Source organism: Falco cherrug, chromosome 1 (genome assembly GCF_023634085.1).
Source record: "Falco cherrug isolate bFalChe1 chromosome 1, bFalChe1.pri, whole genome shotgun sequence".
In the NCBI taxonomy this organism is placed as follows: domain Eukaryota; kingdom Metazoa; phylum Chordata; class Aves; order Falconiformes; family Falconidae; genus Falco; species Falco cherrug.
Window position 1 is genome coordinate 96,016,717 of NC_073697.1, and position 15,309 is coordinate 96,032,025.

Sequence of the window (15,309 nt, forward strand, 5' to 3'; positions counted from 1 at the left end):
ATGCTGTCAGGAAGCTAGTTTAGAGATGTCAAAAAAAATAATAATGTGAGACGTCAGAAATAGTACTTTGCTGATTTTGATTTAGGGTTTTCCTAAGCTGAGGAGATCTGCAGAATGGAGCACAAATCAACGGTGATGAGTGCTGAACTCTTTTTGTTGTTGTTGTTGTTGTTTTTTAATTGGCAATTTGATAACTTGCAAATTGTAGTAAGGAGAGAGGGATAACCAAACCGATATGGGGAAGGTAGGATGGTGGAGCCCCTTGCTACTACTTCATAACCATAAGTATGTGAGGTTTTTTTATATTTACCATAAGTAAATGGTTCATTGATTCTCCCAAGTCTGCATTTCCGTCACCCAGCAGAAGGGACAGGTGGTTGCTGCAGCATTACACAGGATTACTGCGCTGCTTCCTCAGAGGGTTGGTTTTTTCTGGGCATCTGCCTTGCACTTGAATCGCTCCTCAGTCACTCTGGTCGATTCGTTAGAAGTTCCGGAAAGTGTGTTAAGTTTTTGTAACACAAGCTCACACGATCCACTACAAGAGCGCTAAATGCACAAGGCTGTGCGAGCCTGCTTACACATACTCTAGTCCTGCGTCCTGCTGCTGCCCTATTTTTTTCTCTCCCACCCTTCCTCCGGCGCGGAAGAACAAACCTAGCAACCACAGCAAGAGGCGCCATGCGGCCGCTGTCTCCCGCAGGCCGCTGTGGGCGCAGGCAGTGAACGGCTCCCCCGCCGTGCGGCTCCCAGCAGGCACCGCGCCCGGCCGCGCCGCGCCTCCTGCAGCTCCCAGCACCCGCGGACGGGCGCCGCCGCGGCGGGCTGCGGCCGGTGCATGCTGGGAGCTGTGGTCCTTCGGCTCCGCCACGGGGACAGGGCCCGCCCGCCCGGCGCTTCCCGCTGCGAGCGGCGGCTGCCACTGCCCTTTGCCCCCTCGGCAGCTTCCCCCCCCGCCAAGCCCCTCCCTTCCTGCTGCAGCTTAAGATGGCGGCTGAGGTGGATTTCGGGGACCGCGAGCTCTTCGAGCAGCTCGAGGACGAGAACGGGCCGCCGCCATCGTCGCGCCTCAACTTCGAGGAAGAGGGGGAGATGCCTGAGAAGGCCCTGGATGAGCTGTACGCGCGGCTGCGGGACCGTGAGGAGACGGTGCGGCGGCTGCGGGCGGAGAATATCCTGACGGGAGAGGCAGGGCCTGCTGTGGGGAGGGCCCGGCGGGGCGGGGGAAGGGGGCGCCGCTCCCGCTGCCGGTTCTCTTCCGGGCCAGCCTTGGCGCCGGCCCTCCCGGGGACCTCGGCGGGGCTGGGCCCGCTGCCTTTGTGGGGGAGGGCCCGATCCGTCTCCCCCTGGCGCGCCCTGAAGGATAATGAGATTTGAGCTTGGCGGGGAGGGGGCAACTCCCGGCGGCTCCCGCCTTGGCGGCTCGTTTTTCCTCAGAATTTTGTTTTCCTCAGGACGTGCAGGTCCGTGCCGGCTTCGCTTCACTTGGCAAAGGAGGTAGTTGAGTTCTTGAGTGCTGGGATGACCGTGAAAACATTTGACGCCGGACCTGCGCCTTTCTGTCTTTTTAGGGAAAAGAAAGAGCTGTACGTTCACTTTGGCAATCAAATTTTTAACAGAGCTAGAAATAATACTAAACGTGATAAGTTGTGACTGGTACCCTACAGGGTTTTTGCGTTTGATGCTGCAGCAGAGTAGAATCTGAAATGTTTTTTATAGTTCATTGTCTATTCACAAGTACGTGTGTCCTACTGTTGACTTTTTTGGTGAAGATTGTATTTTTAAAATAACATACTATAAGTCAGACATACTATAAATTCGACAATTCAGCCATAGTGCATTTAACAATTTATATTATCTGGATTGTTGCAGATTATCAATTATCTGGATCATCCTCTTTTTTCACCTGGGGTTTTTTGAGCTGGTTTTTTTTGCATTTTATTGTGTTTCTTCAGTAACGTGGATTTGTAGGTAATCCTCTATGCAGTGAAAAGGAAAGTCTGAAACCCCGTTCATTATTCTGTGGAATCTTTGTTAGGTGTTTTCTTGTTTGTTTTGATCTTTTAATTAGTTGAGGTTTGGGTCTGTGTCTTCTGAAGAAAGTAATGTTCCTTAACAATAAACTAACATCAGGAACTTAAAAGGAAGCTGAATATCCTGACTCGTCCTAGGTATGTTAACACTGACTTAAAAACTTCTTATGACCTATATGTGTTTGAAATAGAGTTTGTCTGAGGTAAGAGCTGCCTGAGGTAACAGTGTCTGCCACATCTTTTAGAAACCTGGTTTCTATGTCCCTGTCCCTGCTCAGCTGTTGGGCTTCTAAAATGCTGTTCTCATTCCTGACAAGTCTTTTTGATTTGACATGGACAACTTAGTTTGTATTGCTGCAAGCTTTATTTGTGTGTATCTATCTGTTTATGAAACTTACGAGTCCTTTACGGAAGCAGGGTTTTGTGAAGTTCAGCAGTGAGAACTAGTCCATTAAAATAATTGAATAAATAAAGAGATCTGTATTTATAAGATTTTATAAGAGTTGGCTATAGTTTGAAGAAAATTTCTGTAGTGTGGTGTTCTGTTTTGTTTTCTTTCCGCATCATTCCAGGCAACCTGCATTGCTTGAAATAGGATGCTTTCTGTTTAAGTGACTAGGAACTTCTTAAAAGGACAGAACTTGCATTGGCCAAACCTTCCTCTCTCTGTGGAGTACACACTCTTTGCTGTGATAAAACAGATAGGGAATATTGACAGTAAAGCTAATACTGTAACCATTGTCTGTCTCTGTTCTGTTCTTCTAGTGGAATTTCAGTGGAAAATTCCAAATTTGATGGGCCTCTGTTACAGATTTTATTTATGAACAATGTCATTTCTAAGTAAGTACTTTCCAAGAAAAAGCAATCCTGAAATGGGATTTATTTCTTTTTGTTGTTGTTTGCATATGTTAGTGTTTTCCCAAAGGATGGACATATATTTTGTTCAATATCATAAACCTGTTAAGCTTGAAGGGGAGAAAGGATAATGAGCAGTCTAACAGCAGGTCTGTTGCTTTCATTAGCAGTATCTGGTTTTATCATGAAATAAAGTGTGACTTCCAGGATCTTGGAGTGAGTTAGAACAGCAGTTTGAATTTCATGAGTATTGTGTGTAAATTTAGTAAATTAAATTTTCCAAGCCTCTTGAGTTTATTTTTTTGCCACACTAATATTAGGATGCTCTCTAATAATGGATTGCATTCATGTTGGTGGGAGCTGAGGGGAGAACAGGAAAGAAGTTGACTGCCCCTTTTCTAAGTTCTTTAGTAAATGGTAAATGCTTAACAAACAAACAAAGAAACAAACCCAACGTTTGGTATATGTTTCAGTCTTGCTCATATCTTTGTCTCTGTATGCTTCTTCACTCTGTTACAGGCAGTATCATCAAGAAATTGAAGATTTTGTTTTTAATTTAGTTCAGAAATACGAAGAGCAGAAAAGAGATGAACAAGAAAAAACACACTTCAATGTTAAGCCACAGGTACTTGAAAGCAAATTGGTATTAGGTGTTCCTTCTCTTGCATCTTTATGGTGGGAATATTGAAATACTACACTGCTTAATAACTGGATTCTACATGTTTTTCCTGTTTAATTGCAAATCAAGTAACTATCAAATAAATGTGTAACTTTTTGTTCCAAGAATAGAGGGCAAGGACAAAGAAAATATCCTTTCTGCCCATGAAAATGCTTCTTTAAAATTGTTGCTAATGAAATTTCTGTAAAAGGAAAGTAATAAATTGCTTTAAATAATCAAGAAAAGACCATAAGGTACAAACTTAATGTATCCTCTTATGATAGTATTTGGCCCAACTTTGAGTGTATCTAAGAGTGTAGATGAGCACCAGAATCTGGAAATTTCCACTTGTCTTAGTTTAGAATTTTGAGTTTTACTTAATATTCACTTTTTAGCATTCACTTTGAAGGTGACATGGCACATTTCCCTCTCCATCTTTCTCTTAGCTTTTGACGTAAGAATAAAATTTTTCTTATGTATCATATTTCTAATCCAAGAAAACGTTAGAAATAAGCTGTGTCATACTTTGGACTTGGAAAGCATTATGACTAATGTAGACATCTCCATCCTACTGTTTAATCTTTCATGAAAGAATTGAAGCTGTATTGCACGTTCTGTGCCTTTTACGTACTTTAGGAGCTATTTACTGTTATTTTTAAATAATTATTTGTACTTTTATGTCAGCCCTCCAGTGTTCTTTTGGAAGAGGACTGTAAAACAGCAAGCTCGAATTCTGTTAAAAAAATCAAAGAAGCTTTTAGTGTAAGTTTTTGACTATGTACTCTTCAATGGTAGGTCTGCCTCTTCATTTTATGTATTCAATATACACCACCGTTAAAATAAGATTGTGTTAAATTTAATTTATCAGTGTAATAGCAGTTACCTTCAGCATGTTTTGGCTACATCAATGGAAAAAATACTTAATTGTACAGGTGTGGGCATGTGTTACTTGTAAATTCTTAACAGAGCGGAGGGGGAAAAACCTGGAAGTGTTTCAAGCAGTGTAAATTTATATAAATGTTACCAATCTGACCTAAATACTGACATATTTCTGACAATTTTCTGACTTTTTTTCTACAGGTTGTAGGAAGTGTTCTGTATTTTACCAATTTTTGTCTTGATAAACTGGGACAGCCTTTATTAAATGAGAATCCACAGCTGACAGAAGGATGGGAAATACCTAAGTATCCTGTTTAATAAAATGAGTGGTTTTTCTGTTTGTCAAATCCAAAGATTGCCATTCGGTAAATTGAACTCAAAATCTGTTCAGTAGATTGTATTTTTCTATCAAAAACATATCAGTCTTTACAGATAAATAGTTTTAATGAGTCATTAATGGCTTTTTTACTCAAAATAGATAAGTATTCTGATGTGATTGGCTTGCCGATTTTTAGAAGGCTTGTGCTTGGGAAGAGTGAATGCCTTACTCCCATAAATAGGTCTTGCAACTTTAGGAGTTTCCTGGGCCAGTCTGTAATTACTTTTGAAATGACCGCTCATTCCAGATGCGCATAAGTTTTTTCCCTTTATAAAATCTGCTGTTTGGGAGAAGAAAATGGCTTGGCAAACTCAAATGTGCTGTAAGGTGTTTTTTTCCAAATATGGGAGCCAGAGGGAAGGTAGTCGAATAAAATTTAATTATGAATGCTCTTAACTTGCATTCATTTTTAAGTTGGGTTTTTCCTGTTTATTAAAGCCAGTATTTGAAAGATGGGATTGAGGGAAATGTTGGGAAAAGTGTTTTTTAATGTTGTAGTCCTCCATGACAAGAAGTTTCTCAAGTGGTCTTATCTCCCCAGTTTTTCAGTATTGCTTCTGCCCCAGAAAGGGTCAGGACAGGAAACACTTTCACCGTTCATTTCTGCAATATCTAGTTATCAAGCTTGTAATAAAGGTAATTTCTTAGTGTTAAAAAAAGCTACTTGTATCTGAATGAAAATTTCAAATTTTTAAACCGGCTAACTTGTGTTTTCTTGTGCCTGCCTTTGACTGTGTACGCACTGTGTGGTAATTTTATATTTGGAAAGCTGTCTCTGTTAGAGTGCTTTAAGTCAATCCTGTTCTCCAAATGGTATTTGTACAATCTCCCAACCTCTAGATGAAGGAAGTAGATGCCTAACAGGATTGTCTCCTAAAATGCCAAGTTAAGTGTGACTAAAGTCTGCCAGCTTAGCTTTAATACTGTTCTTAAAATGTTCTTACTGCATCTTTCTTTAGAGCCCCCGCAGTTGACATTAAGCCTAAAATAGTGCTTACTTCTGAGTGAAATGGTATGTTGGGTACCGTACTTCTAAATGACTCAAGTACTGCACTTAATTAACACGTCAGTTTGACTAGTCTCTGGCATCTGCTTTTCCTTTTAAAAGCAACTGTTAGATTCTGGAAACTGCTGTGCTTCTGAACTCTACTGAACCCCTTAGTCTTTACCATGCCGGTTCCCTTGCTGCCCTCTTGTCTTACACATTTTTAGACAAATGGGCAGAGCAGCTGACACATTGCAGTCCAAAAGCAAACACAAGTAGTATTATATGACCTGTCTCCACCTGCTTGAGAAGTGAGTTATATTTTTGAATCTCTACCAAAATATAAGTAAGATTGCTGTGAAGCATTTCAGAATTATTAGCTTGAAACTTCTGCCTGTAAACAAGAGGGTTGTAGTTTTAGCAAGTGCTCATAAAAAACAGAATTGATTATTAGGTAGAAATTGGGTAGGAGGAAACAACATAAGCCCATCTTAGCAAACACTTTATAGTAGATACAGTTTATACTATGAACTTCATACCAAGGACCCATCTGTAACCTAATCCGGAAGAGTCAGTATTATATTTAAAGCACTGTTAGGTTTTCACTGATATTTTAAACAAGATTGAAATTTTGCTTCATCCAGTAGCAGTTCCTTATTGAAATCTAAAGATATCAGCAAGTTTTCAGCCAGATTCTCTCCCTAGATGGACAAGAAATACAAGTAAAACCAAAAAGGTTTGTATTCTTCTTCAATATAAAGTTTTGAGCTGAAAAGTACAGATGTACGCTGTGATTACTCCCCAGTATAAGAAGCCCTTGAACATACTTGAGCAAGAAGTTTAATTTAAATGAGCCAGTGCCAAGCTTTGCAGTCAGTAGGTCTCTCTTGTTTACTGACTTTGTTTAGGGAGGATCTAAAATCAATGTGTGAAAACTTTCCGAGGTTTATACTTGGTTCTTTTGTTGCTTGCCTTTTTAGTGATTGCTTTGTCATCCTTGCACTGGTGTACTATCATAATTCTTACTGTTTTGTAGAACAACTCCTGTCTCACTTATTTTATAGACTTTTAAGACTGATCTCGAGAGTTGATTCTATAGCTTTTATGGGAGGTAAGAAGTAAAGCGAATTGAGTTTCCAACTGACAGCTTGTGTGGTCTTCATAGCATCTGAAGTCACTCATTTCAGATGCAGTAAAGATCAGGCAAGCTTTTAGTGGGAATTTCAAAGATAAAGGGGCATGCTGAGTTGAAATCTGGTTTGATTAGAAATAGTACTATATGAATGGAAAGCAGATTGAAGGGTTGTGCTCGTGATATAGGATGGTAATAAAATACTTGGATCACCACAGAAGGTTTCTGTTTGAATACTACATAAAGACGAAACAAAAGACATGCTTCGCTTTATCTTACTAGAGGCTTCAAGAGGTTGGAGTGTGTGCATGTGTGTCTGGGGGTTACCCTGCACGCTCATTCTTGTGTCACCCTTTTGTCCTCACCTCTGGTTCCCATGGAATTCGGTAAAAACAAATATTTGGAAAAAAAAATATTTCTCTAAAATCTTGTGAGAGATCGGGATTTGGAATTTCTTAATCCCCCCACCCTGTAATGTTGAAAATGTTTGCTGCCATGGTATGAGTTTACAAGGGAAATTAAACTTGAAACCAGGCTGCATTTCCATTCCAGGTTTTCAGTGCACAATTTCACAATATGTATGACTTGTTCAAACTGTGGACCAGGACTTTCCAAAGTAGTCGTCATGCTCTTCTACTTGTTTCTACTGGTAACTGATCTCAGTATCGTAAAAAGGATCAGACTTGTGATAATACAAGCATAAAAATAGAAAAAGAGGTATTAATGTACTACAGACATGTTAAATTGAGGGGTTCCTTATCTGTACTCTGCAGTAAAAGTACTGTTCTAACATCTTCACTTTCCTTCCTTTGGGCATAGTATAAACTTTAGTGTGTAGACTTTTTTCATTTATTGATGCTGTCTTAAGCGAATGTTTACGTATTTAATCAGAAGCAGAAATCCTTCAGTGAATGCTTTTGTATCTGCAGCATGCTATAAGGAAAAGCTTTTCCACCCTTATGGCAGAAAACTTGGATCAGGCTGCCCAGAGAGGTTATGCAGTCTCCACCGAGCAACCTGGTCTGATCTCACAGCTGCCCCAGCTTTGATTAAGGGACTAGAATAGAAATCTCCTGAGATCCAGCCTGAATTATTCTGTAACTATTCTGTTCCCTCTTAAAGGAATAGATCTGTATTATATGGGATATAAATGCCCCATTCTGCCTGGAAGTATGACTTTTCCACTCTAATTTTGGTTTTCTTTCTTTTCCTCACCACATGCTGTCATGTGTTCTCCCCCCACCCCACCCCCAATGCTGTGCCCACATTTTTTCTCATTTCTCCTGTTCTTACTGTGAAATAAATAATATTCTGTTACTCTATTTTGAAGATTAACATTAAGCAGTCAATTTAAGAGAAGCAGAAGACAGCATATGAAATCAGCAAGCAATGCTTACAGTTTTATCTAAGTCTAAAAATCTTATGAGATTTAAAATAATTAAGTGCATTTAACATTGTAAAATTATTTTCAGGCTTAATTTCTTGTGCATTTTTTAAGCAGGCCAAAACCGCATTGTTTCAATTGTGGTTCTGAAGACCATCAAATGAAAGACTGTCCAAAGGTAAATGTACATCAGTATTCAAAAGGCAGCTGCTCTCCAAGAAATGTTTCATTGTAACTGCATCATTTAAAAAAAAAAAAAAATTAGATGCATTGGGGTCAGGATGTACACAAATAGTTATTCATCTCTGTTGATTAGATTATGCTGTTCGTACTTATAAATTCTAACATACTAAATCAGAATATAAATTAATTTTGTAGTGTAATGGTTTGAATGTCTCCTTTAATTTATGGAGGGCCATTTTTCAGTTAGAACAGTCTTTCTTCCTGTTTTGTAGTTCCCAGATCCAATGCAAGTACTCTTGGGTTTTTGCTCTGTGGTTTTCATTACAACTGTTTCACGTGTCCATGTGATAAACAATTAAGTGTGCTCAGGGCAAGGAATACCAGTTTTATGTTGGATGAAGGAGTATATAAATTGTACAAATCTAAACTTCCCAATTGTATTATCTTTAAGCCACGAAATGCAGCTCGTATAAGTGAGAAGAGAAAGGAGTTTATGGAAGCATGTGGTGAAGCAAGCAATCAGAATTTTCAGCAGCGTTATCACGCAGAAGAAGTAGAAGAGAGGTTTGGAAAATTTAAACCGGGAGTAATTAGGTATCTTTTTTTCCTTCCATTAGCTGTTGCACTGCTTTTCTGGAATACCTTTTCTGCCTTTGGAGTGCCTGCCAGATGTTACTTTCCGAAGTTCTATTAAGTCCATCTACTATCTTAGCTATGGGTGTATTATATTTGAATTTGTTTGCTGAATAAGATTTTAATAAATTGTACATACACTTTTCAAATGAAAACTCTTTGCTAGCTTAATAGTCCTACCCTTCCCCATGCCTAACGTAGGGAGACAGATGTTACTGTTTGACTACTCAAATTGCAAATACATTATGTTCTTAATGATCTAAAAATGCGTGCAAAATTCTGAAAATTTTGAGCTTTGAGTGTTCCTTCCTCTCTTTTTCTCTCTACTAAAAATGTTTTTAAAAAATCATAATATGTCTAGCAGTCTCCAAAGAAATCACCAGTAAATTTAGTGTTGCATTAAGTTCCACCCTTTTTGTTGTGGTAACTACAGTTAAGGCCATGAATCAGAAGTAACAAGCTAAGTTGTTCTCAGCATAGAATTAATTATCATTAAATATTTCAGCATATGAGAAATGCAAGTGTTAAAAGTTATCTTTAACATCAGAGTAATGTAAAATTGTTACATCTGGAATTGTCAAGCAACATAGTTTGAACTAAAACTAAGTTATTTTAACTTGACAGTTTAAAATTCAACAAAATGTTCATAACTTCCTTTTCTCAAAACTCAGTTATGGATTTTACTGGAGGACATCTTGTTTTCTGTTTGTTTTCTTAGTGGGGAACTTCAAGATGCACTTGGTGTCACAGATAAGAGTATTCCTCCGTTTATATATCGCATGCGTCAGCTGGGTTATCCTCCGGGTTGGCTCAAGGAGGCTGAAATGGAGCACTCTGGACTTGCACTTTACGATGGAAAAGGTAAAGAATGTGCTGCAGGAATGTGGTTTTCAGTATCCAGGCTATTCTCTGGCTGCACCCTATTCAGAAGGCAAAGTATCTAGTTGGTAAATCTTCATCTTCCTCATGGAAGAGTGAAAAAGTTGTAAATCAAGTTTTCTTTTCTAAAGGCATCTAAAAATACTCCCTTTTCATCTATCTATGATGTGACAATGAAACAACTTCTATAATGTTTGCAGTGTGTAGATGAAGACTCTTTGGCAGTGTGATTTCACTCTAATCAATCCTTGCTACTAGAACGTGGAGTTCCTGTGAAACTGTGCAAGACTTGCAAGTAGCTTATAGTCAGATTTCCTCTTCCTTTTTTTAATAAGCTTCTCTTTTGTGAAAGAAACTGTAACACTTTCAAAGGTTCAGTAACTTACTCTTACATAATAAAAGAAGACTGCTGGCAAGCGAAGAATACATTTCTTGAAACCCAATTTACCAAGTAATTCACCAGTTTTTTATTAATGACCAGCATTTATGCTGAATCTCAGAGAACAATCCTGGTGCCAAATTCTGAAGCTAGTAACGATACTTGAAAAGTAGTAGTAGTACGAATACCCAGTTAGGTTTCTGGGGAAGCTTCATGCATGTATCTAATAGATTTGGTCACTTACTGCCTTTGTGCGTCACAAAGCCTCTCATCAATACCTAGAGTCCAAAAACCAAAACCCTGTCCTTAAATCTAGTGGTTTTTTTCCATAATGTTAATTGGCATCAATAGTAATTATATTTTGTTATAGGTGATGGTGGAACAGAAGATGAAGGATCTTGCCAACCAAAACACACTACTTATGATGTCACCAAATTGATAAACTATCCAGGCTTTAATATATCCACTCCAAGTGGGATCCCAGATGTAAGTGGCTATCCTCTGCCTTCTAAACTGAGTAACATTCATTGCTTTTAGCCAAAGTTAAGGTTTTGTATTGTGCATCTGACCATTTTCTTTCAACAGGCTTTTATTTTTAAGCACCTGGTTTGGGAGTGGGGTTCTTGAGGTATTTGTGACTTCCATCTGTCTGATATCTGTCACAGCTCTTGTGGATAGGGTCTGATAGTGCTTCTGTAGTGATTATTTCTATTGAGAGACCAACAGGAGCCTAGAAGGGGGGTTTGATTTATTTTATTTATTTATTTTTAAAACACAAAACTTCAACATTAATACCTGTTCGTTGCATACGTATACATTTTCTGAATGGTTTTGGAATATGAAAATTACTATGGGAGTTATCATAAATATAATTTAAATGATAGAAAACTACATCAGACCAGTGCACAACCTCTGGGAAGCTCTGTTACAGCTACAACAAATGAATCGTACCAGAATACCCTCATAGTGCGTGTCCTCTTAAGAACAGTGTGCACGAGGGGTCTCCTGTGGCGGTGGTGGATGCTGAACTTTTGTTTTCAAAAGCATTTTAACCTGCTGTTAGTAAACTTCATCACTGATGTTAATGCAAGTGTATTGAAAAGAAGTACCTGTACATTTTCTTTTACGCTTTTATGTTTGCCCATTTAGTGGTCTCTGAATGTGTTTCTTCATTCAGTATTCTTAACTAAAGTTCTGTCCTCAAGTTTTTTTCAGTTTTCCTTAAAAAGTAACATTTTTTTCAAATTAAGCCTTTTTCAGCTGAACAGTTATTTCAAGGGAAAGTTTGCAGTTGTGTTACAAGTGTTAAAGAGTAGTTGCTGTGAAATGGTTAACCAGATAGCTGTGAAATGGCTAACGTTTTGTAAAGGTGATGATTTTTTTATTATTATTCCTACAACCCAGTCATAGTTCATTGCATTGGTTGTGTTCACAGGTGAGAGTACTTTGGTTTGTCAGAAATTTCTCCTAAAGATCCATTTACTCTGATAAATGAGGCTTTTGATGAGAACTTGAATTCATCTTGGCTTGTTAATCTGCCAGCGTTTCTCACATTTTACTGTTGTGTTATTAGCCAGCTATATGCAACATAAGTTCTCTTTCCTGCCCCTCCTCTCCCTGTAGGAATGGCAGATATTTGGTTCCATCCCCATGCAGCCATCTCAACAGAAGGATGTTTTTGCAAACTACCTTTCTAACTATCATGCAGTGAGTATATCTCATTGTTATTTGCAAGGAAAAAAAAGTTGTCTTGTAGTTAGTGTAGCCAGAGATGATCTCTTGTTTCTATCTTCTTTTTTGCACAAGGGAATAGACTTTATTATTACTATCAGGTGTGAAATGCTGGTTCTTGGCTTATCTGTTTTAACAAAAAGGGGCTTCATTTTTAGGACAAATTCCATTATTTCAGTTAATATAAGCAGATCCCAATTGTGCAGTATTTTATAAACAGTTGTGAAAAAATGTTGCTATAAGCTTTTACAGCCTAAAAATGGTCTTAGTTCCAGAATTCCCTATTAAGTGTAAAGCTTACTTGCCATAGTCATGATTTAGTGATCTTATTACAGATACCTGTTATGTATCATTCTCAGGTCTTCTCTAATGTGACTCTAGCCTAGTGTTATCTAGTGCAGGATACTTCTAGTTAAGGATGGAAGATGTATACTCTGCTCTCAGTCCCAAAGTGTAATACTGCACAGAATTAAACAGTAAATTCTAAGCCTTCCAGGAAGGGACCTGCAGTACTTGAGTTATGATGGTTTCATAAGATCTAGGTGTCCAGGTGGAAAGCTGGTTGTAATCCTGTGTTCGGAACAGAGAGTCTTTTGCCACTTGAACCTGAACAAGAATAAAGTTCTGTTCAGTTGCATTAAAACTGAACTTAAGTATCTAGTTTACACACTGGGTCACCACATGATTGTACAGTTATGAAAATGTTTAAAATATGTTCTTATAGCTGGAAGTGTTACTTTGCACAGTTTAATACTAATTTCTTTTGTTTTCCTGGGTAATTTCTCTTCAGCCAATTCCAAAATCTAGTAATAAAAGGGCTGCATCTCAGTCAAGGTCTCATAATGCAAAACGACCAAAAGACAATTTGGAGGTACCAGCAGCTGACATGGACCTGGATTCTGGTATAGTTATTCTGCAGTATTTTTCCCTAGTTTCAATTGTTATTTTCAAAATAACTTGCTCTGAACTGAAATGTCAGTGTTCGTAAAGAGAAACAAGTAACTTCTAACATAACACTAGCAGTGTCAGTTACATTTGGGCCTGTCTACAATAAGCCACCTCTGCTGCTGTGATTGTTGTATCTTCCAGTACCATGCAGGAGGTTTCAAGTGTGCTCAGAGCAATTGGAATGTTAGATTACAAATCCTAATTTCTTTATTTCAGCTGTATCCTAAAGAAAGTTTTCTGTTATGGAGACCTCCAAATCCTTAAATACTTAGATGAAATAACATAGGAAGTTACAAGCTCACAACTTCTTAAAAATCAATCAAACTCATGGGAAGACTTACAGTGTTGTTTAAATGTTAGATTAGCTGGAGAACTTTTGGCTTTCCTTTTGGATTTCCTATGAGGAAATCCTTCAGTGTGTCTCAGTGTGGAATATGTTTATTCTTCATACATTCAAGAGTGTTTTATCTTTTTTTATTATTATTTTTTTATTTCTTGAATAGCTAGCAGGGTTAAAATCCCCAAAATCATAGTTTCAGTGGATGTTAAAACCTTCAGAAAGTTTATCTTATCTGAAAACCGAGGATCAGAAGACATTCAGTCTGCTAGTTAATCAGAACATCGGCACTTTGAATCTTGTCCTAGTCAAACTTCAGATTCTAATACATGTCTTTTAATAATTTTTTTAGATCTGGAAGTGTCACAAAGGTCTGAAACTCCTAACAGTTTTCAGTTCCAACCTCCACTGCCACCAGGACGTCCATTGATGTCATCTCCTCCTCCTTTACCACAAGGAACACCTCCACAAAATCTTACACCACCTCAACCTTCAACCCCCACCCGCCCTCTTCTTCCTAGGACTACTCCACCATTGAATCCTTCCAGTGATATTCCACAGCCAAAAATAGTGGACTCAGTCATGGATGAGGATACTTTGACCTTGGAAGAGCTAGAGGAACAGCAGCGATTAATCTGGGCAGCACTAGAGCAGGCGGAAAGCACAAACAGTGACTCTGATATTCCTGTTGATACACCTTTAACTGGAAATTCTGTTACGTCGTCACCATCTAGGAATGAAGTAGATGTTGCAGAAGTAAGGTCATCTGATAAGGTGATTACAGTGGAATCTAGTTTTTCTGATATCAGTGAACAGATGCCAGAAAATGAACATTCTATAACTAGTTCTAATCCAGAAGATAGTTTACTTAACTTAAAAGAAGATCCTGATAATACAGATTCTGAAGGCTTGCTGGATAACAGCACAATACCTGGTCCTGACCGTGAGGTTAACGATGGAGAAAATACAGGTGATAATAAAATGGTCACAAGCATTGAATCCCCTGCAAAAAACTCTAGTCTTGTTCCTGATATGAGCAAGTTTGCTGCAGGAATAACACCATTTGAATTTGAAAATATGGCAGAATCAACAGGTGTTTATCTACGAATAAGAAGCGTGTTAAAAAATTCCCCAAGAAGCCAGCAAAAGAAAAAGACTTCGTTTTAACTGGTCTTCCTTTGTTCCATTATGTCCAAATCACTGCTTCCTTCTCTTTCCTCCAGTTTTACAAACTCTGATAACCTTCCTCATCCTTTTGTGGGAAGGAGAAAATCTTGACAAATACAGGTCTGCCCTGTTCTTCCTTGGAAATGAAATCGGTGCAGCGTTTTCTGTACTGATGAGGACCACCGATGTGGCCAGAAAATATAGAAGAATTTTCCCAGATTGCATCCTTCCACTAAGGAATAACAGGACTGTTGATTTGTTAAGAGTGATTTACTTGCCAATACATGAAATTCTGAAAAGAGGAGATTGTGGTTTGCTGTTCATTACTTTGGCTGAGATTTATATTGTCCTTGAGTTTCAGGTGGATTGGTGATTTTTTTTTTTAATATCTGTCCTTTGTAAAATAATCTATACTTTATACATTTTGCTAATTATCCTGTAGATAAGTTTAATATATTCAGAATGTTTTTAAGAAGGTCTAGTATTAAGATTCCCCACATCAAAATCCTGACAATTGGATGAAAATAATCAGGGATTGCCAGCATTATCTTCACCATTTCAGGTATTTTTATAAATTATTTACGTGGGTCAGTTTTAATTACCACTGTATCTTTTGTAACATCATCCTTCATGTAAACTTGCTGTACATACGTGTTCATTGTTGTGTACAGAGGTTTAATAAATGAATTTTATATAAAGATGTTTAATTGGAGTCCTAAACTGTCAAACTGCAGATTTTTGTAAATC

The 15,309-nt window shown here is 38.3% G+C and overlaps 1 protein-coding gene across 8 annotated transcripts; it reads left to right on the plus strand.

Moving 5' to 3' along the window:
* Positions 1-944: 944 nt before the first annotated feature.
* On the plus strand, positions 945-15,260 carry ZCCHC8 (zinc finger CCHC-type containing 8). 8 transcript variants are annotated; one of them, XM_055709744.1, is made up of 14 exons: positions 945-1,149; positions 1,455-1,586; positions 2,799-2,873; positions 3,408-3,513; positions 4,231-4,308; positions 4,627-4,730; positions 6,460-6,525; positions 8,420-8,483; positions 8,940-9,082; positions 9,840-9,982; positions 10,750-10,865; positions 12,003-12,086; positions 12,901-13,012; positions 13,748-15,260. In XM_055709744.1, exons 1-14 carry the CDS (start codon positions 1,112-1,114, stop codon positions 14,560-14,562), a joined length of 2,076 nt encoding a protein of 691 aa, XP_055565719.1. In that variant the 5' UTR covers positions 945-1,111; the 3' UTR covers positions 14,563-15,260. The 8 variants fall into 8 exon arrangements, with proteins under 8 accessions (XP_055565719.1, XP_055565727.1, XP_055565734.1 ...); XM_055709752.1 differs by having other exon boundaries at positions 8,423-8,483; XM_055709759.1 differs by lacking the exon at positions 1,455-1,586 and adding an exon at positions 2,129-2,171 and having other exon boundaries at positions 949-1,171.
* The last annotated feature ends 49 nt before the right edge of the window (positions 15,261-15,309 follow it).